The sequence below is a fragment of the Leptonotus elevatus genome, chromosome 7, assembly GCF_054856555.1.
Source record: "Leptonotus elevatus isolate MCC_2025b chromosome 7, RoL_Lele_1.0, whole genome shotgun sequence".
NCBI lineage: Eukaryota > Metazoa > Chordata > Actinopteri > Syngnathiformes > Syngnathidae > Leptonotus > Leptonotus elevatus.
Genome location: NC_141245.1, coordinates 26,474,708 through 26,495,702, shown reverse-complemented (window position 1 = coordinate 26,495,702; position 20,995 = coordinate 26,474,708). Strand labels below are relative to the sequence as shown.

Genomic DNA, 20,995 nt, shown 5'->3' with positions numbered 1-20,995 from the left:
CTAAAACCAAGTTTTGACCCTCATAAAGAGGTTTGGACTCATTATTTATTATTTATACCTGATTTTTGTAGCACTATATTTTGAAACCTCTTCTGTCAACAAAAAGTGGCAAAATGCATTTATTTTGCATGAAAAATAATCAAGTGATCACATTAATTGTACAGAATATTGAAAATCGCTGAATGCGTCAAGTATCTCTTTAAAGTCCTATTTTTTCTTCAATTTTTCAATTTCTCATCGAATAATTTTCTTCAATTTTTTTTCCCTGACAACTTTTGTATTTTCAAGTGCATTGCGTGTTTCCCAACCAAGGCCAGGAGGGGGCGTGTGAGCGAATGTCCACAAATGATTGCGTCTTGTGTTGCGCACAGCGTCGGCTATTACGCGGGGAGAGACTACGACGGCTCGCCGTTCGCAGCCGGCCCGCCGCCGCCGCCGGCGCCGCCGGGCGAGCCTCCTCTCAGCTTGGCACCGCTTCCTTTCGACGAGGACGAGGACGAGGAGGGCCGATCTTGGAGGCGCGGACCGCCGTTCGCCCCCCCCAGGAGGCTGTATGAGCGTGAGATTTGCTTGTTTTCTTAACAATGTCAGCGTGATCCATTCTAATCATCAATGCAATGTTTTTAATATTTAAAAAAAACAAAGGCCAGCAGACAAAGTTGTTTTTTTCACACTGGTCATTTATTTATTTATTATTATTTAGAATCCATTTTGAAAAAATCATTTTGGCCTCCAAGTGGAGCGAGGGCGATGACATCACTTCCTGTGTGCGCTTTTCAGGGCGCTACGACGCGTTCGCCGGCCTGAGCGCGGCGGACGATTGCGGCATTCTTAACGGCTGCGAGAACGGGACGTGCATCCGCCTGGACGAGGGCTACACCTGCGACTGTTACCACGGTTACCGTCTGGACGCCGCCACCATGACGTGCACCGGTGAGACTCGTGCCTGCCTGTTGGATTTATTGATGTGTCCGCAACAAAAGGACGCTCCATTTAAGGCCCGACAAAACCATGATATGTTGTTGGGCCTTAAATGGAGCGTCCTTTTGTCAATCGTTGCAAATTGGGCGTTCAAAGTAAAGTTAGGGTTTGAAATTGGAGCGAGCCTTTGCCAGGAGGGTTTGAGTTTCAAACTTCATGTTTTGGGTTGCCAATTAGGGGAGGGGTTACAAAAATGCTTGTCAGCTGTCCTCGTTATCATTTGTTGTCTTTTGTTGGCAGACGTCAACGAGTGCGAGGGCGGCGCCGACGTGGGCTTCCCCTGCGTCAACTCGCGCTGCGTCAACACGGACGGTTCCTTCCGATGCGTGTGTCGGCGCGGCTACGTCATGTCGCGCAGGCTCAACCACTGCGTGCCCGCCTAGACCGGACCGGACCGGTCCAAAGCGGGGCGGGGACGACGCTAAAACTGCAGCATATGAGCTGGACTCGAACGAGCTTCATGAAGTCCGAGCGGAGGTGGAACCGGAGTTTAGCGTTAGCATTTGTGTTAGCCCAGTTAAGACGTAATCGAAGCGGAATTGGCTTCTCAGTATTGTTCATATTTTTTTGTTTTTTCAACCGCGACACTGAAAGTAAAACCGTTTTGGCCCAAAATGAATGATTGCCTTCACGGTTTTGGATTTTGTAATGCAGTCAAGAAGTCACGTCAGTTTGGCAGTTCCGGCGAGCTGCCGATGGCAAAACGCTCGCCGGAAGGACGGTGGTGGAATTGCGGAAGACAAACGGACGCGGTATTTGAGTTTCCCCCAAAATCATTTGTTTGTCGCATTTACTGTTATGTTGACTTCTTTTGAATGTGTTTTTTTGGGGGAAACAAGTTTTCTTTAAACAGAGTAACAAGTGACGCGAAAACTTGAGCTCGGGTTCCACTGTTAACAAACGGCGCCCTTGTGTGGTCAACAGATGGATAACATCAGCAGGAAGAAAATACCCAGAACACATTTTGCGAATGTGAACAAGCCACGAGAAAAAAAACAAGGCAGTTAGAATTTGGACACGCAGCAGTGATTGCGCAAAGTATTGTCGTCTCTCCTCTTCTTTGATGCCTTGACAAAAAACGAGGAAAATAAATTCCAAAACGGGTCGAGGTTCTCTCCGAAGGAAAACAAACGGCGACGGCCATTCCCGGAAAAGGCGCCGCTTTATGAGATTTCCCCGGAAATACGTCACGGCAGCAGGTGAACGGCAAAACGCAATTTACTCGAGTATCAAACGAGAGCTTTCTTCCTTCCTAAATACTGACATGACTTTCGACGTCACGCAACGTACGTGACAGTTGCCGCCGTCGACCTTCATCAACGACGACAACGCATAGAATGCTTGTGAAAGAAGATCAAAATTAATGAAGCAAAATTGAGAGAATGTCAGTTTGCTGGCGCTCAAAACTCATTTAGAGGACCAAAATAAAAAACTATTTATCGCTACCCGCCATTTTGGTTGTTTACTTTCGCCTCGAACGCTTCCAGGTCGGAACTAGGAAAATCCAACTGGGATATATCCGACCGTCCTCGAATGCAGCATTGAAACCTTGTTTGAAATGAGGGCGAGCTGATATCGCATCAAGATGAAATCGGGTTTTAATAATGTTTTTCTGAATTGTTTGGAGAAGAATCAGCTCACCAAAGTTACCTTCTTTTGGTGAAAAAAAAAAAAAAAGGTGCTTGCACTTGGTTCCCGGAATCCTTTTATTTATTTATGCATTTTATAAAGAACAGAAGGAGAAAGTCTTTTTCTTATACAAAATGATGAACATGTGATCCCCAAAACAAGAAAACTGACTTTAGTGTATTTTTGGGCACTTGGAGGCCGATAAACAAAACGTTGCTTCCCGATAAACACTCATCGCTAACCGTTAGTTAATGTTCACAAGGGGAGGGGCCATTGCAGAAAATTCTTTTGATTGACAGGCAGCACTGGCGACATGTTTTTTTTGTTTTGCTGGCTTCATTGCAGGAAGGAAGTTGAGTGCACGCCGTTTGCCGTCAGAAGCTGGTCTCGTTCATGTGCGCTTTGGGGCTGCTTGTCGGCACGGCGGCGCTGCCGACGGGGCTGTCCGGGCCGGGCCAACTTTCCGTGGACGCGGCGACGTCCGCCGAAGGGGAGGCGGCGTTGCGACGCACCGGGGCTGGCGTCAGCGAGCGGGTGGGGCTGGTAGAGGCGGAGGGCGGGCCGGCGGGGGTCCAGGGCGCGGCGGTCCCGCGCTGCGATGACGAGGGCGACGTGGGTGACGGCGTCAGGGATGAAGGCGACCCGGCGTGGCAATGGCGAGGGCCGGGCGTCACGGGAAAGGTGGCGGGCGTCCTCGGGCCAAAGCGCGCCTCCAGCTCGCTGCAGACGGCCAGACTCCGCCTCGTGCCGTCGGCCGCCTCGGAGCTTTTGGCCAGCTCCTGGCAGCGCTCCACAAAACTGCCCCTGCGGGCCCACCCGCATTCACGCTCGCCCCCGCGGGCCCGGCCTCGTTCCGCCTGCCGACGGGGCCGCGGGCTGGAGCCGGGGAGGTACTGGGGTCCGTAGGCGGCGAAGGCGAGGGAGGCCGGCGGTCCCGAGGACTTGGCGAGGGGTGCCGGGAGCGGCGCTTGGCGAGGAAGACTGCCGCAGAGTGAAGAGCCGCCTCTTCCGTCTCCGCTTCGATCCGCTCGCGGGCCGTCGCACAAACCTGAAAAAAGGCTGAACACGCAGAAGTCATCACGAGAATGACATCATCGTCATCGCCGTGCGCGTGAACGTGATGTCCTACAGTAAAGAAGCAAATAGCATAGCTCTGTTTTTCTCAAAAAAAAAAAAAAAAGGAAATCTTCCATTTTCACATTTCTTTGTTTTCATGTCAAACAAAAGCAAAAGGTTGAGAAAGTTCTCAAATTTGGCAGCATCTCTCTCCGAAAATGGAAATCGTTTCCTGAGACGAAAACGGTTTTCGCTTGACCTTTTTTTCGGCCGATACCGATATCGGTCGATATCGGCGCCTACGCGGCCGGGCCGATTATCGCTCTCTCCCAAGTGCTCACTGCAGTTTAATGGCGCGTAATGAGGACAACAATTATGTCCAAAATGTTGTGATTATGGTTTTGATATGTTCGCAGTTTAACGCGCACGTGTGTGTGTGCGTGCGTACCTGCATGTGGAGGTTCTGGGTGTGCTGTCGGGAGTTCTGGTGAGAGCAAGGTCACACTGGTCCAAGAGCTCCAGTAGCTCCTCCTCAGTCGGCCCGCCCAGCGCTAAAAGACATCCAATCAGAGCGCCCTCCGTCAGCTCGGAGGACGCGGGAGCGAGCGGCGGCGGCGGCGGCGGAAGTGCGCCTCCCTCACCTCGGATGTCCACCTTGCCGGCGATCTCCATGGCGGTGGTGAGGTCCCACATCTGGATGCTTCCGTTAGCGTGGCCACTGAACAGGTAACGGCGCGGCCGCGAGCCGATGCGACTCGAACCCTCGCACTCGTGGACCACAAACGCCGTGATGGACGTGCCGTCCACTGAGCGCACCTCGCACACTCTGGTGCACACGCACACGCACACACAAGACGACATTCACGTTTGTTCACCTCTGCTCTTTGCACACAAACATATCAACGAACAATCCATTTCTCGTCAAATGAATCGAGAATTATTTAGGAGAATCGATCAATTTATATTATATATTTTTAGAATCAATCTACCGATTATTCAATCGATTCATCAACTCATCAAATTCATTTGAATTGTGCATTAACGTGTATTACAAAATTGGTGTTTATTTCAAACTTTGCATTCATATAGTGATAAAAAAAGAAGAAGGGCTAATTCATGTTCGGTCTTTGTTTTCCAAAGTAAAAATGAAAAGAAAAGAAAACGACCGTCTTTGTAAATTGAATACGATCACATCATTTTCAGCTGTTCAGAATTGGCGGGAAAAGATCAACTTGAATTTTCCGAAATGACTGAATTGTATTTACCGGCATTTTTAAGGGCGACAAAGCAATTATCCAGAGGTACACAGATGTTGCCAATAAGGAAAAGAAATGCTTGATATTAACGGCAAAAGCAGGAGTTGTCGCAGGAAGCAGAAAGGATAGACACAACTGGGACGGACGGACGGACGGATACCTCTTCCCATTGGACGACAGCCTGACGTAGAGTTTGTCGGTGTCGGGGACCACTCTCTGGATGAAGACCTGCTGGTCGTCCCTCTCGCCATACGGTCCTGCGTCAGTCATCGGGTTGCTTTTCATAATTGGCGACCAATCAACACTTGTCAACGCTAGCTAGGCTACGCTAACCGATCTCGGTGCCGGCGCCGCAGACTCCCTGGCCGTCGCCTTCGTCCAGGCTGAGGATCTTGAAGGAGGTGAGCGGCGTGGATCCGGGCTGGGTGGAGATCATCCCTCGGAAGCGGGTCACGGTCCAGGTGCGCACGTGGTTGTTGTCGGCGCACACTGCCGGGCGGGGCAAGCGGCCGTGGGTAAAGCGTTTTTCCCGCCGCCAGACGGCCTTACCTGAGATGAGGTGCTTCTCCGACAGCATGATCTTGGTGACGGGGCTGCGGTGGACCGAGAAGGTCTGGAAGAGTTGCGGGCCCGAGCCCACCGTCTCCGGGTGCTGCACGATGACGCGCACCGCCCCCGAACGGGTCCCGTACGCAATCTCGATCCAGTTGCCGCTGTCGCCTGAGGAGCGCAACAAACGCGTCAGGCGCTGAAGTCAGGACCGGAACCTGGATATGGAAGAAACAAGCGCTTTGCATGCAATGAGCGGCCATACTTGTTTTGGGCGTGAGGTAAACGCTGAGCGCGGTGATGGCGTCCTCGGCGGCGTCTCGATAAAGTTCCGTCACCAGCAAGTCGTTGTCTTTCATCCTCAGAGGAAACTTCTGAACGTCTGAAACGACAACAGCGACATTTTTGGTGGCTGCTGGATTCATGTTTGTTTCTGTTGAACCGTCAATCCACTTCCTGGCGGCGCCGCGGATTTGAAAGGGGGCGTGTCACATGGCGACATTTGACAAAATCACATCATTTTGTCCCGCTTTTTGTTCATTCGTGTCTCGTCTACTTTTAGCTGAATTAACGAAATGAACGCTAACCGCCGGTTATGTTGCCGGTCAAGTCTTTGCTCTCAAAATAACGGTTGCCATATTTGCCAGGACGAGACGCCACGAACGAGAGACGCAAGAAAAGCTGGGTTTGGGCGAGCGTGCGAAAGGAAAGCGATTGTTTGGCATACCGATGTAGCAGATGGATCCGTTGTTGCATCCCAGGATGAGGAACGATCCGGCCGTCTCGTAGCTGCTGATGGGAACGACATCCTGGTTCTGTTCAAGCCACGCCAGAGACAAATCATTGGACACGTGATGACATCACACAAAACAAAACGACACGTTTCCCGATGTTTGTTCTCTCGGCTGTGACGAAGTCGTTGAATTTGTGCTTGAGAGATTTCGGAGACGAGAAGACGGCGAAGATCAGACGTGAAAGAATCCCTTGAAATGCGAGAAGCGCCGGCGGCGAGCGGGAGGACTTTGGAATGTCGCGCGCGTGCCCACCTGCCAGTGCTTGGTGACGGCATTCCACACGCCCACCTTGCCGGTCTGGCTGGTGGCGATCAGCTGGTTACCAACGAAGAAGAGCGCCTCCACCGGCACATTCAGGCTGAAGACGCCTGCAAAACGCAACGTTTGAGGTTCGAGGTCAGACGCATGCGCTGCGGCGGCTCCGGCGGCTCGTCCTCACCGATCTCGTTGCCGTTGCCGTCCGGGCAGACGCACCACAGGATGATCTCGGCTCCCGAGGCCACGGCCACCATCTTGTCGTTGACCCCCATGACCTTGGCGTTGAGCGCCACCCGGTCGATCAGCCCGTCCAGGCGAGGGGAGGTGAAGACCTGCTGCCACCCGGTGGACTCCTTCACCCTGACGTCAACACGCGTCCGCAGATCGCGTCAAACCCGGTGCCACCTCGGGCGCTACTAGCGCTCGCGGCAATGCTAAGCTCGTCGGGCCGAAGGTGTCGTGCGTTCCAAAAGTGGCAAAAGGAAAGAAAAACGAAAGTTGCCGGGTCCGCCGGCGAACTCCCATTTTGCATTCAAGTTAGGCGAGCTGAGCCGATGGCAACGTAAGATGGCGTCACATGTCGCTACAGCATCACGCGGGATGGCTGCTTGAAATTTGTTGATGCGTTGAATGGAGCTGCCAAACATCGACGAATCACATCTTAGAATCGCGATATTAAAAAGGCCTTTTCTTCCTGCCCAATTGAAGAGCGCCTGTCGTGTTCCTTTTTGCCGCATTTCACGAGGATGACGTCAACGTGTTCCGTCCACGGCACACGTTGATCCTCTTTTCTAATCAGTAATGAATCATTAATAACGCAGAACTGAAAACGAGCAAATGTTGATGAATGCCGTTATGTTTCTTGCTCAGACACAACCTGTGCGACCTTCAACGTAGCCATTAGCCGCCGCCATTAGCCGCCGCCATTAGGATCATCTGCGCTCACAATTAATAGTGTCATTAATCTGCGTTAATACGTCATTCATGCCAGGGTTTTTCCTGTGGACAAAATTCAGAGGTGGCCACCTCCAGCCTAAGTGACTGATCATGTATGAACGCTTTAACATAATAATAGTTATATTCTTATTGCAACTATTCTTCTTCTTATTGGAACCTGCTATTATCATATGTTGCCTTACGAAAAGCAGAGCAGTGTAACTTGCGGCCGACTGTCGCGCTCTCCTTCCCCTTTAAGAGCCGCCGCGTCTCACCTGCCGCAGACTCGTCAGCGACAACTGGCGCCAGCTGCGGCGCTCTTGATTGCGTGGGCGTGTCCCTTTAATGCCCCGCCGGCTTGTTCTCCGCTCTTCAGCTTACTTGAAAGTACGCAATGCGGTGGAAAGCGTCGGATGTCGTCGCTCGAGCGCCACGGCGGATTCGGTCTCGGTCTCGGTCTCGGTCTCCCCCAACGGACGAACTCTGGCTTTGCGCCTTGACGTCGTTCAGCAAATCGGTGAGCACGTCCGATTGTTGTCCCGTGTGTCCATTTCTGCGTCTCGAGCGTAGTTGACGCCACGTGGGCTACTAGCGGCGCCGCGGCTATTCCGGGCGCTCCACGGATGTTGGATGGAGACTAAACTCTAATTTGAACTCTTTGAAATTCGATGCAATTTCATAAGCAAACCTGTTTTGTTTTTTTTTACTTATTTTTGTACTTCTGATTTGACTGAAATTCGTATTGTTTGTTCACATTATTTATGAATTGAAGTGATTATTTACACGTGTTTAGTGTATACTAGGGCTGTTAAAATTAAAGCGTTAACTCTTTCATTAGTCGCATTTTAATTGACAGCGGATGGTTACGTGAAAGGTAGCGCGTGTTGAGCAATAAACATAACCTTTCACCTTCGGAATATTTATTCATGTCAAACTCTTTGGGGTCATTTTTTCCCCGTTTTTAAGTTCTGCAAGTAATTCAGAGGAGGAGGATTGTGTGCAGCGGATAAAAAAAATGTTGAAGTCCTCACAATGAATGTCCAAAGAATTAACACAACGGCTGCTTTTCCAGAACCTTGAAACGCAGCCGTTGGTGCGACATTAATGTTGCCATTTATTTTTATAGCAAACGTCATATAATCAGTTTATCCGTTGAAAATCTTCTCAATCTTAAAGTTTTCGTTGCCGTCTGTGCAATTATTCACCGCCGAGGCTCCAGCTGTGCGCCTTGCGAACATCTCAGCGGGTCCTGTCGGCACTAGCGCCCCCTAGTGTTACGTAAATGGCAGAAAAGGGTAGCATCGAACTTTCTTTTTCATTGCACGATATGACGCAAGTCTTGCGAAATCGGTCAGCCGGTGATCGATGACTTAAGACGGCAAAACAAAAAGTCTGAATACGTTTGGCGTACCTGTAACACGCGACAAACTGCGAGTAGGCCACCGCGATCCAGTTGTGATGTCCGCAGATGATCCGAACCAAGCCGGGATCCGACGACGGGCCTGCACACGCAAAGTGCCATCGAGTAATGTTGACTTTTTTTCTTTCTAGTGCGCGCGCGCTCCTCCCACCTGCGGCCATCTTCTCCTCGGCCCTGGTCAGCATGCCCGAGTTCCCCAGGTTCGGCGGCATGGTGTTGCTACGTCGCACCGGCGCTCTCTCGCCGGGCGCTGCCCGACCCGCCATGAACTGGGACCCGGCAACGCTGTGACGGTTGCGGCGCTTGGCGGGATGCGCTGCCACGCAAACAGGAAGTTGGCACGCAGCGCTCGGAAGGCCATTTTGCACCAAATTGACCCGCGCAAAAGGTCACCTGAGTGTTTTCCGATTACCTGGCGGGGGCAGGTAGCCGTTGAACAGGACGTTTCCGCAGGAGGAGCGGTCCAACTCGTCACACAGCTGCAACTTGCGCACTGAACACAGTTGGAGAAGGGACGCGAAACGCCTCACAGAACTGAAAATGGCTTACAATTCACTTCCTGGTTTGCTCCATGTCAGAAAATCAACAAAAAGTGATGACCTCTCGGTCTGACCTGTGTTAGTTTTGAAATGTTTAAGTGAACCACTTGTGGAAAGACGGGTCGTTCGAGGAGCTCACCGAGAGGCGTGATCCCGTAGAACTCGGCCTCGTGCATGAGCATGTGCACGCTGACGGAGCGCGGGTGCAACTCTTTGGTGCGCAGGAAGTTGAGGATGGGCACAAACAGGGAAGGATCTCTGTCGATGAAGATCTACGGCCGATCGAGAGGCGTTTAATGCGCAGCGCAAATGTGAACGGAACCCGCCGCCGCCAATGGACTTACGGCTCCAGTTTCATCCTTCAACGTGGAGATGCGCCCGCTTAAAAGGCTGGAAACAAACAGAGTTGCAACACTGACTTTTATTGTAAGAAGCAAAGCACGTTCACGTTGGAACGATCATGTCTTCAAACCAGCAAGTCTCGATGTGTTCACGACTTCTAAAACTTACAGCCCAATTGATAAATTGTCAAAAACAACTTTACAAATACATTGACAAGTTTTGTAATCAATTGGTAAATCATTGTTTAATTATAAAATTTTTACACACCCGACTTTTCGATCAAATGTGACGCAAACAAGTTTTTCATGTCATTGTTTTGTATTAAAAACAAGTTCTACTGTAACGCTGTACGTGAACTGGGCGGCGTGCGTTTGTTTTGTTTGCCTACCTGGAGAAAAAGGAGTCAGGAACCCACGTGAGCGTCTGTCGGGAGGTGCTGAACCTATAAACAAACACACCCCTGTGACGAAAGCTGCGTTCACTTGCATCCTGTCAACCTGAGAGCTTACACGGAAGCACCTCGTCAACCTACATTGGATGCTTAAAATGGCTTCAACTCAATAGTGGACACAAATCACCTCTTCAGTTAACGTAGACTCAAACGAAGCATAATTCAAAATGGTATAAAACGTGTAGTAGAATCGGCACTTGCTCGTTGGAGTTCGAGTATTTGAAGTGCGGAGTAAGCGCTCCAATCTCCGACTGAGTTCCATTGTCGGACGCCGGGAATGTTTCTTAACACTTGTGGGACTGGGACGCATCTTGATGCTAAATGCTAGCCACGGTTAGCCGAGACTCGGCCCCAAAACTCGCGCTGCGGCTCACCTTTTTCCTCCCACGTTCAAGTGGATCAGGTCGCCACTCTTCGCCGTGTTCGACATCGTCCCGACACCTTCCATCGTTAATTAAAACAAAAAGCAACACTTGGGATCCATGTTCTGGGACGGAGTCACTTTCCGTTCATGTTGTTGAATCCACTTCCGGACTGTCGAAGTTGCGATGGAGGATTTGTGGGACAGAAAACCCGACATGGACGTTCGACTCGAGCAGGACTCGGATTTTTTTTCGCAGCTCAAAGTGCTGATTTAGAGCAGCGTATTATTCGTGTTTGTTTACGCGTTTCTTTTTAGTAGAATACTGTATGTTTTGGTTGTCGCTCAAGGTTGGGGTGAGTTTTTTTATTTTATTTACTTTTTGATGGCCAACGTTGGCTAATTGTATGCCTTATGTTAGCTGACGGCAGCAAATAGCATCAACGCCGAACTTTGTGGGCCGTGACATTTATGACAATTCCAAACTAGACTACGTCACAAGTCAAAATGGCGGTCTTACTCTGTGAAAGGAACGTCGCAATCGTTGAAAAGCATTTGACTTTGGATCGTTGTAAGTTTAATTAATGGGCATTATTTTTTCATTTCGCCCCGCCCCGCTCCAGCGTTTATTATTGAGTTTGTTATAATTAATTAAGTAGTAACCTCACAAGCCAGATTGATCATTGTGATCGTCAAGGGACTTCTTCACATGATCAATCTGGGACGTCACTCGGCAGATCCGTTCGGGAAAGGAGGGACTTCGAGCTGATTGGACGATGCGGCATCTTTGGAGCATGAACACCTTTTACCGGATAAAAATGCACAAAACGCCCTCTCGCTGTTCAAATACAAGGAAACGGTGAGCGATTCCGCGAGAACAGAATTGCAGCGTCCATTCGGCCGTTAGGTTTGTCTTCCCACAAACCATCGTCGCTTATTGGTTTCGCGCCGTCCTAAACGACGCCTGATTGGTCCGACCTAAAAGAGGTCGGCTGCAAATGTTTTGGCGGGAGCGCGACAAGATGGATTCCGTGCAGTTTGTCAACTGACCAATACTGCGAGAATGCATCTTGCTGGCAAGGTTAATTGTACAAAATGGCGATCTTCAAAGGCCCACAGTTGATCAAGATGGACAACGTCCCAAAATCGACCCCCTCAAACAGGGCAAGGAGAAAAAAAGAGAAAAAGAGAAACGGGTAGTGGCAGTAAAACAGGCCCAAATCCCAATGTCAGGAGATGAGGCTCGGCAATTTGCATACGAGTTGCGCTTTAACTTTATATCGGAGTGTAACGATATGTCTAAATGGGGCTTTAAAAGCGTTTCCACCGAGGCAGCGACGAAATGTGGAACCTACGAGGTTGTTCATATGCGTTTGCCGTCGCGATATTTCTATTTCACGCAGCCAGCATCTTCTTGGGCTTGTTGTGCATCTTTCAGCCACGAAGAAACGACTTCCTCCGTCTTAACTGCGCGTTGTTCCTTTTGGACGGCGTGCGTCGTCTTTGTACGCCGTCAAATTCAAACAAACAGCGCAGTGCGTCTATTTGCATTTGCGCTCGCAAGCGACGAAGGCCGCGGAGTCGCATTCTTGCGTGCGTGCGGATGTTGTTTCAGCACAGATGCGGCGCTTCCTGCTCACAATCGCGCGCTCGGCCTCCGCCGCACGCCGCTTCCTGCCATTCTCCTGCGCGGCGAGGCAGCAGTCTGGAACGTTTCCTCTTATCTCCTCCACAATAAGGAAAAAGGACTTCAAAGCGGCCCCGGTGCGAGCGTGCGTTCACAAGTTCACACCTTATCTCACCTGCGCGGTCGCACGTCGGCAGCCGCGATTCTCGCGCTTCCGGGTCACGAGCATCGGTACAAGTTGAAGAGAGACGATTTGACTTGGTCTCGGTTTGGTCACATCGAGGTTGCGTTAACTCAAACTAACGATAAAACCAAAACGAACTGAAACTGCATTCGATGTTTACAAAACGAACTCCAATTAACTAATTATAGCAAAATTGTCCTTCGTTTTAGTCTTTGGTAATTCATTTAAAAGGAACTTCCGCTGCCATGACAAGTTTCTCTATATTATTTATTTGGTTGACATTAACATAACTATGAGATTCATTTTTCAAAATCTTTTTTGTAGAAACTTTATTTGGACATACGCCGCCATTATTATTTATGTCGCAACGCATTCAAACTGAAGACGATTATTAGTCGTACTTAATCGACCAACCACTCAAAATAATTGCTTTGCTTCACCTTAAGAAATGAGCTAACACGAAGTCCAAAAATTCAGATCGCACTGAATGAATTCTTGACGTCACTGAAATGTTCGCTGTGACGGACTGCATTTTTTTTTTTCAAGTTCATTCGCGGTCACATTGTTTTCAGTGCTAAACATCACAACACATAACAAATGAAATGAATGCAATTTGCTGACATTCATGAATTCCACACTTGACACTTGACAAACTTAATTACCGCACTTGACATGGACTTTGATCATTACAAACCATTTTTGTCTTTAATGGAGGACCAGCACGAAGAGAGAGAGAGAGAGAGAGAGAGAGAGAGAGAGAGAGAGAGAGAGAGCGAGCACGTGGGGGAGGGACATCGGACGCCGCAAAAAAGGAAAAGAAAAAGAAGAGCAATGGCAAAAGTGAAGACGACACAAAGTGAGAAGACGTCCACAAAAAGACGCGCGTCCTGCTGCTGACTTTATGTTCGTGGGGTGAGTCGACTTCTTCTTGCATGCGCAACTTGAAAGGAACATTTGATGCGGCCTTAAAAGTGCATGATGGGTTTTGATCACCTTGTTGGCAAATGTGGTCCGTTTCTGAAGCTCGTGAACACGCAAGCCGGTTTGCTTTGATTTGCACAATTGTGAGAGAGAAAAAGAGGATTTCTTAAAAAAAGGGACTTTGTACCTCCAAAACGGCATCAAGCCAAAACATTGAACCCGCGCAAACCATTTGCAACACTTTTGTAAAAATGACATCTACTGTTCATGTGCGGACAGTCGAAATTGGCCACATTGTGATTTCCGAGCTTTCGGTACAAAGAGCAACATTGTGGGAAAATGTCAACAGAGCTTTTTGGAGTCTAAATAAGTCATCAGACAAGAAGATTAATAATTTGGGGGTCCAGAGACATTCCAACCCTTTTCTGGCCGTACTTGACCGATGTCCTTCCGGGGTCACGAAAGGAAAAGCGCCCAGTGAAGGATAAAAATGCTGCCGGGAAATTGTGCAAGTCGGCGCCACGCGGAACTCGTCCAGCTGTTTGGCGTCAAATCCAAAAGAGCAAAACATCTGACGACGGCCGCTGCTGCTTCATGCGAAGCGAACAACCAGGAGCGGCCAAGCGGGCCGTCCTCGCTTGTCAACTTTGTCCACCCGTGTGGTCACAAGGAAATGCGCGTTGGCCGGCCATCGAGCACGCTTTATAAATGGCCGCTGGCGAAATGAGGGAATTTTCTTTGCTCGCTTTGGAATGTCAAGTTTTTACTTCCTGCTCGAAGATAAGATCGGACGATCGTCAGAGGACGGAAAGAAAGTCAAGCAAGAGAAGAAGAACCTCGACAATGTGACGATCGATCGACACATTGGCAAAGAATCGAACTGACGTCAACCGCTCGAACCATTTTCATGCTTTTGGTCTCGAACCTTTTCTCGCATGCCGGTGGAATCACGCAGTCGGGTCCTTAATCCAGAAAGGGCTTCCCAGCAAGATCCTCTGATCTGACGACAAACCCAGATTTTTCTCTCCCCAGCCACTTCATCCAGGGAGATTGAAAAGCAATCCCACGCCAACCGCGAGACATGCCCCGCCCTCGCGTCCTTTTGTTCTCATGCTTGAACTTCTCCACCTTTCTTGTTTTGACATGTAAGAAGTTGCCGACGCCATGTTTGGCTTGGCTTGGGAACGGAAGGCGGCCAAAAACAAGCGATGTTTTTCCATCGCTCCGAAACGTTCGTCTTCGTAAATATTGTGCATCCGTTTTTATTTCCACTTGAATTGATTGATTTCAAATGTTGTCACTTTTGACGCTCCCCCTAAAAAGCGCTCAACGTTCCGTACGTGACCGCGCTTGCGTGTTGTCTTTTAGTGATGGACGGCGCCAACGCCAGCCAGCCGGCCGTCAACCAATCAGACGTGAGCAGCGTGTTCACGGATCAGGCGCTGCCGTGGCTCTACCTGCTGATCTGCGCGGCGGGCGCGCCGCTCAACGGCGCGGCCGCCTGGATCTTCTTCCGGGTGCCCAGCGACTCGGCCCTGGTGGTGTACCTGAAGAACATGGTGGCGGCCGACCTGCTGATGCTCGCCACCTTCCCCTTGCGGGCGGCGCTGCGGCTGGGCGTGGGCGGCTGGCGCCTGCGCGTGCTCATGTGCCGCTACACGTCCGTGCTCTTCTACTCGTCCATGTACGCCGGCATCCTCTTCATGGGCCTCATCGGCCTGGAGCGCTACGTCAAGGTGGCGCGTCCGACGCGGGCCGGCTTCCTGCGCAGCGCGGGCGCGGCCCGCCTTCTGGCGTGGCTGGCCTGGAGCCTCCTGGCGGCGTGCGCGCTGCCCAACGCCGCGCTGACCAGCCGGCCGGCCGACGAGGAGACGTCCCGCCACTGCATGCGGCTGAAGAGCCCGCTGGGGGTCCAGTGGCACCGCGGGTCCGCCTTCTTCAGCGTGGGCCTCTTCTGGCTCACTTCGCTGCTTCTGGCTTTCTGTTACTCCTCCATCACCCGCCGCATCTACCGCTCGTACCGCCGCGTCAAGCGCGACAGCGGCGGCGTGCGGCGCAAGTCCAACCGCAGCATCTTCTGCATCCTGGCCGTCTTCTCCGTCTGCTTCGTACCCTACCACGTGTGCCGCGTGCCTTACACGCTCAGCCAGATGCCGGCGTCCGCTTTCGGGCGGGCCTCGCGCTTCCTGCTCTTCCAGGCCGCCGTCAACGTCTGCCTGGACCCCCTCATCTACTTCCTCATGTGCCACAAGTTCAGGGAGTCTTTGCTCGCCAAGCTCTCGGGAGGGCACGCGATGGTCGCCGTGGCCGCCGCGCGCAGCCTCAGCGACATTTAGGACTGCCGCTCGGGAACCCGCGACGCAATCAAGTCGGAGGACGCCAGAAGACGCGGCGAGACGCCGCGACCTGGCGGGAACTACCGAGACGCCGTGGGAAAGGACGACTGACGAGACGCAAGAGGAACGTGTTCGGAACCCGGGTCGTGAGCTCACTTCACCGTAGGAAGCGAGAAGATGAGGAAATATGAGAGAGAAAGATTGTGGGCGAGAGTGCAAGAAAGGACCCGAGTTTTAAAAAAGGTCATGAGGAAGTAGGAGAAGATCTGAAGAGATGAGAGCAACCAAAAAGACCAGTTTTGCATCATCTTTGTCAGTTTTGTGTTTGCAAGCACTAATAAAAACCGTCTTATACTTTCAGCAAGAAGACAAAAAGCTTCTGATTTGTTGTTCTTCCATTTTGCCGAATATCCATCAGAGCGTCCCAATACTTTTGTCCGATTAGCGCATGTTACTGCCCTCTAACGGACGCTTTGGGTACAACGCTGACTTGAAGGAGGCTGCAGTTGTGCAGCACAACCAAAAGAGGGCAGTATAGTCACGCCTTTTTCTTGACACTTAAAACATAACTTTGATGACGTTGGGATTTCCGTTACAGATCCAACATTTACAGCAGGGGTCAGCAACCTTTTTTTTATGAAGCTGAGCGCCACTTCTTGGGAACTGACGCGAAGGTTTGCCAGTTTGAAAACGTTTCTGATATAAGAAATCCCCTTTTAATAATGCCAGGCCTACAGTATCATTTATTCGGGCCTGACCCATTTAATCGTCGGATACTCGGTGCTTTTAAACTGTTTTATTTATTTATGATTATTCCCATGTCAGTGTTGACGTGATCACGGCTGCAACATTCCTGAGAAATCACAATTGTCCCATCACTGGTGGTGAGCTATTTTTAGAACTGGCCTTGGGAGTCATGATACCCCCCCCCCCCCCCAATAAGACAAACATATTTATCTTCTGGTTCACTTCCCGTTTGAGGTCGTCAGCAAATGCGAGTTGGTCGAGCGAGCGATACACAAATCATCAAAAGTGCGTTTTGGAGCGAAACCGCACGACGCGTCACTTCCTGTCGACGACCTGCACTCAAAAGCTTGCAGTCCAGCCGAGCGTCGTCCTTCAATACCACTTCCACATTTTCAACAAACGGATGTGAAAGTGGCCCAAATGCGCTGCAAGTATCGCACGTATATTCAATGGCTATCGACTGGTCGCCGGTGTTTGTCCACCCGGCCCCTGACCTGGCCTGGCCTGGCCTGGCGACCGGCCCCATATTTGTCCATCGGTGGCTTGGCTTTTGTCGGCATCCGGACCCTTCCAGGTCTTGCCTTCCGGCTCGCACGAACATCTGGAAAGCAAGACAAACGCACCTGAATTTAGCGTACCTGCGTTTGTCTTGCAAATGACACGGGCGCCATCGCGGGCGCCATCGCAGGCGCCATCGCAGGCGTCGGAGGAAGTGGCGGGCAGTGGAGCGAGCGCACGTGACTGGAGGTAACTTGAAAAGCATTTTTCGACGTGTGAGTTTTCATCTTCAACTAACTGCGTCACTGCGTCATCTTCTCTTTCTACGAAAAGAAGAGAGAGGAAAAAAAGTTGAGAGGAAAAAAAGTTGAGGCCTGAGCGGACGCCAGCGTTGCCGACATTCAGTTTGGCCGCCTGACTGAAGGTTCGTGTTTGTTTTTGTTTTTCAATGTCTGTGAGGAAAGCTCGGATGTGCTCCGTCGGAAGGCCACCCGACTTCCATTTTGTCTTCTTTTCGAACGGAGTCCGTTCAAAAGCGTGACAAACTCCACTGCCAGAAATTGCGCGTGTTTTTTTCCCAGCAGCTGCAAATGTGGAAAGAAGCCAAAGCAAGTTTGACTTTCTCAAGAATGACACGTGATCGGGCGCCGCTTGAGGTCTTCACTGCTGTGGCGGATTCCGACTTGGTTTCTCCAAATGCCCACCTCCGACACTGCTGCTGTTTTATTTCTATTTCATTGAATATGAAATGCAAAGCAGATATCCGGACTGATTGTACAGTGGGACGAAAAAAAAGGATTTGGCGTTTCCCGTAGACTTCCTGCTGGATTTTGGCCTTTTTGGATTTTTCACTATTTTAACTTGCGCACTATTCATGCACGTTTCCCTTTTGTGAAAAATCCAGATCATCAAGAAAGTCATGTTGTTTTGTGTGTGCTAAACGTATTTCAAAAATAGGACCACAAAGTCATCGAAGGCAGAGATGCAGAAAGTCAGAATCGGTTGTCGGCTTTTGCCGCATTCAGAGCGGACGACGGGCGACGCCTTCATTTGCCACCATTTTCAAGAAAATTTGGTAAGTCTGTCGACGACATTCTTCTGTGCTGTGACAAAAGTACACAACATTTTGTTTTCACTTTGCAGCGACTTAAAGAAGGAAATGGCTTGCCTGTAAAATGGAGCCCCGAAAATGGCACTTTTCCTTCCGATTTTCTTAAATGAACGCAAGAAACGATGACATAGAAACACTTTTTATTTCCTCTCGTGGGCATCTGAAAAATGAGACGGTTGTAAATTTCATACGTTGCCTTAAAAAAAGAAATCTGTATTAGAAATTCAAACTGATCGCTGGTCGTTTGAGGACTTTTTCTCCTTTTTAGGCCAGCGAGAGAACGAGAGGAAGTCAAGCCGGGTCATTTGGTGTCGTGGGAACGGACGGAAAATAAACACGCACGCGCACCAAAAGAAAAGAAAGAAACACAAGCTTCCAATTTGAGCGGACTGACGTCACTTTTCACTTTCCACCGGCCTGTTTGCTTGTCGGGGCGGCGGCGGCGGCGGCGGCGGCGGCGGCGGCGGCGGCGGCGGGATCTCATCTCCACACGATGGAGTCACAAACGTTGACGTCATGGGAGAGAATTTCAAAACATTCTCTCGTCCAATTGATTGTGAGTAAACAAGCGTCATTGAGTTCTTTTGTCACGAGCTCGACGCGATGCCAATATGAGCATTTTCAAAACATTGGACGTGCGCATTTAGCATAGCTTTTTTCAAAATCCTTAATTTCTTCATCACATATTGTTACTTTCCGGTTTGCTTGCTTTTTGAGAACTCTAAATAAAAGTAATGTGCACACTTTGCAGAGGCAATTTCCAAAAAAGCAAAATTCCCCGCTCAAAATTCCACGGCCAGTGTTGGGCAGTAACTAGTTACTGTAACTTAGTTACTTTTTACCATCACTAATATGCATTCCTTTTTAAACTACAGTAACTCAGTTACAGTTACAATATGTTGTGTTATTCAGTTACTTGATAAATGTCATCATTGAATCGTGCGACGCGCGCCAGGATGCCCGAATCAAATAATGAACGCGTCGCTGCTGAGAACTGCACGACTTCCTGCACGACTTCCTGCACGACTTCCTGTTTAAAAAAAGGAAGAAGTCCGAGTACGTGATTCGGCAGTCGCGGAGAGTCACGGCGAGCGCCAGATGACTTTTTCCACGTGGAAATGCGCTCATCGCGTTACGAAGGTTGAGCATGACGGAACCGTGCGTACGCGACCCGACCCTGGAAAGGCGGAAGAACACGGGCGGGGGGGTTTGTACATTGGAAAATAATACATTTTCCATATAGATTTAACATCCATTTTTAATGTATTCATACATTTAAAATATTTAAATCAAAGTATCTTGTAAAATTGGACCTTTTTATATCCTAAAATTATTTATCATAAATAAATATAAGTTACTGCGCCTTTCTTGTTAAATAAGCGGCGAATTAAACAACAATTATACAATTTTTTTCAATTAATTTGTTAATGTTAATTTATGATTAAAATAATGATTGAAATATAATGAGATCTTATAAGTTCGCCATAAATGTTTAAAATCCATTGAATGTCATTTTGGTGTCATGTGATGAATTGAAGGATTTGATGTTTTGCGTGCGTGCGCGCGTCTCAACATTTCCCGACGCTCGATCGCGCCCTCGAGGCAGCGCCAGCCAGCTGCTTCTGCATTCCATCGTCATCTTCGTCATCTTCGTCATCTTCGTCAGCGTTTGTTGCCTTCAAATAGTCTGAGAAAAAGTCCCAGCTTTCCGCATGGAAAATGTCTGCGCGTCCCGAGCAGACGTCGTGACCTCGTCCTCCGTCCGACTCAGACACAAGAAGACAAATGAAGCTTTAGTCATCACATTCTGCAACACAAAGTTGCTTTGATGGCACGATCTGTTTGGTCGACTCTGGCGTGTGCTTCTAAGAGTGATTGTTATGCCACACGTCATTTGGATGACAACTTGAGCGCCTGATTGTTATGCCACACCGTTTTTGCCTGTAGAGTTCAGTCATTGTTTTAATGAGACGAGGATGTGAAACGTAGCCTTAAAAATGATTGTTTTGGCAACGCAGCTGTATGATTGTTATGCTGCATGTATTTTTGAGCGATTGTTATGACAACGCAAGTGTGTGATTCATTGTGCGATGTATAGTTTTGCGTGATAGTTTTGACGACAAGCATGCAACGCTACACGTAGCGTCTTAGAGTGATTGTTTTGATGACACGATACGTATGGTGTCGCTTTTTAAATATGATTGTTTTGGTGTGGGAGGGATTGCTATGCTTCATGTCGCTTTGAAAAATTATATATATATATTTTTTTAGACCAGCACAAGATTATGCCACATGCAGCTTTAAGCGATGGTGTGAGTGCGTGATTGTTATGCCATGCGGAGCTTGTGCGAGTGCTTAGCTTGCGGACACGAGTGTGTGTTTCCTATGTGGCGCGTACCGTAGCTTTAAAAATGATTATGTTGCCACACACAGCTTTGAGGGATTGTTTTGGCAAGACCAGCAGGAATGTTCCCTTTGCACGACGTTTAACACGCGACAACATGACGGCAGGCTTGACACTTTGAAACGGAGGTCAGCGAGCGCTTTTCCCACGCGACCCGACACCTGGCACTTTTGCACGCCACGTCTCACGCCGCGCCACCTGATGTTAAGACGGACACGCACGCGCACGCACACGCGCGGCAGCGAAGTTAGCACGGCAATTATATGCGAGCGCTGCCAGAAGCAGATGTTGCGCTGACACGTCTGGAAGGAACGCCGGCACTCGCATTACAAAGACGCTTCGTCGGCGCGTCTTCTCGCCGTTAGTCATGTGACCGGATGCAGGCTCGTCTGACATGCTGGACTCGGACCACTTTGCGCGTGCCGACGTGCGTGCGTGGATCTGTAGGAGTCTTTGTTTGTCCGTGTGTGCGTGTTTGTCTCTGTTTGCGTGTGCGACTCGTTCTCATTTCGCCGCAACGCGATGAAGCCGAGTTGAACAAAAACAAACAAACCTCAAGTCAACTCTTACGCAACATTTCAGTCAGTCGGTCAGT

General features: G+C 49.7%; 4 protein-coding genes across 8 annotated transcripts in view; 3 read left to right on the top strand and 1 right to left on the bottom strand.

Annotated features, from left to right (window-relative positions):
- ltbp4 (latent transforming growth factor beta binding protein 4) overlaps positions 1-2,426 on the top strand; it is a 30,933-nt gene extending 28,507 nt beyond the window's left edge. For all 3 annotated transcript variants that reach the window (XM_086081581.1, XM_086081580.1, XM_086081582.1), the window contains 3 exons: positions 372-559; positions 781-933; positions 1,222-2,426. In XM_086081581.1, the coding sequence (XP_085937707.1) occupies positions 372-559; positions 781-933; positions 1,222-1,364 (484 nt within the window). In that variant the 3' untranslated portion in view covers positions 1,365-2,426. The remainder of the gene's footprint in view (positions 1-371; positions 560-780; positions 934-1,221) is intronic.
- Positions 2,427-2,669: 243 nt separating this feature from the next.
- On the bottom strand, positions 2,670-11,473 carry shkbp1 (SH3KBP1 binding protein 1). Of its 2 annotated transcripts, XM_086081584.1 has the most exons (17): positions 10,586-11,471; positions 10,149-10,202; positions 9,763-9,808; positions 9,558-9,690; positions 9,292-9,372; positions 9,031-9,195; positions 8,871-8,961; positions 6,705-6,883; positions 6,518-6,633; positions 6,199-6,286; positions 5,737-5,853; positions 5,472-5,642; positions 5,256-5,411; positions 5,083-5,179; positions 4,308-4,492; positions 4,115-4,217; positions 2,670-3,669 (listed from the first exon to the last, which is right to left on the bottom strand). In XM_086081584.1, the coding sequence occupies exons 1-17, from the start codon at positions 10,657-10,659 to the stop codon at positions 2,985-2,987; spliced, it is 2,541 nt and encodes an 846-aa protein (XP_085937710.1). In that variant the 5' UTR covers positions 10,660-11,471; the 3' UTR covers positions 2,670-2,984. The 2 variants fall into 2 exon arrangements, with proteins under 2 accessions (XP_085937710.1, XP_085937709.1); XM_086081583.1 differs by having other exon boundaries at positions 5,256-5,642; positions 10,586-11,473.
- Positions 10,218-15,977, top strand: LOC147171723 (P2Y purinoceptor 14). 2 transcript variants are annotated; one of them, XM_086081586.1, is made up of 3 exons: positions 10,218-10,928; positions 13,098-13,295; positions 14,673-15,977. In XM_086081586.1, the coding sequence occupies exon 3, from the start codon at positions 14,675-14,677 to the stop codon at positions 15,638-15,640; it is 966 nt and encodes a 321-aa protein (XP_085937712.1). In that variant the 5' UTR covers positions 10,218-10,928; positions 13,098-13,295; positions 14,673-14,674; the 3' UTR covers positions 15,641-15,977. The 2 variants fall into 2 exon arrangements, with proteins under 2 accessions (XP_085937712.1, XP_085937711.1); XM_086081585.1 differs by having other exon boundaries at positions 10,218-11,143.
- Positions 15,978-17,654: 1,677 nt separating this feature from the next.
- plekhg2 (pleckstrin homology domain containing, family G (with RhoGef domain) member 2) overlaps positions 17,655-20,995 on the top strand; it is a 28,565-nt gene continuing 25,224 nt past the window's right edge. Inside the window, exons 1-2 of the mRNA XM_086080939.1 lie at positions 17,655-17,960; positions 18,265-18,552. The gene's annotated coding sequence lies outside the window, so the exon portion shown is untranslated. The remainder of the gene's footprint in view (positions 17,961-18,264; positions 18,553-20,995) is intronic.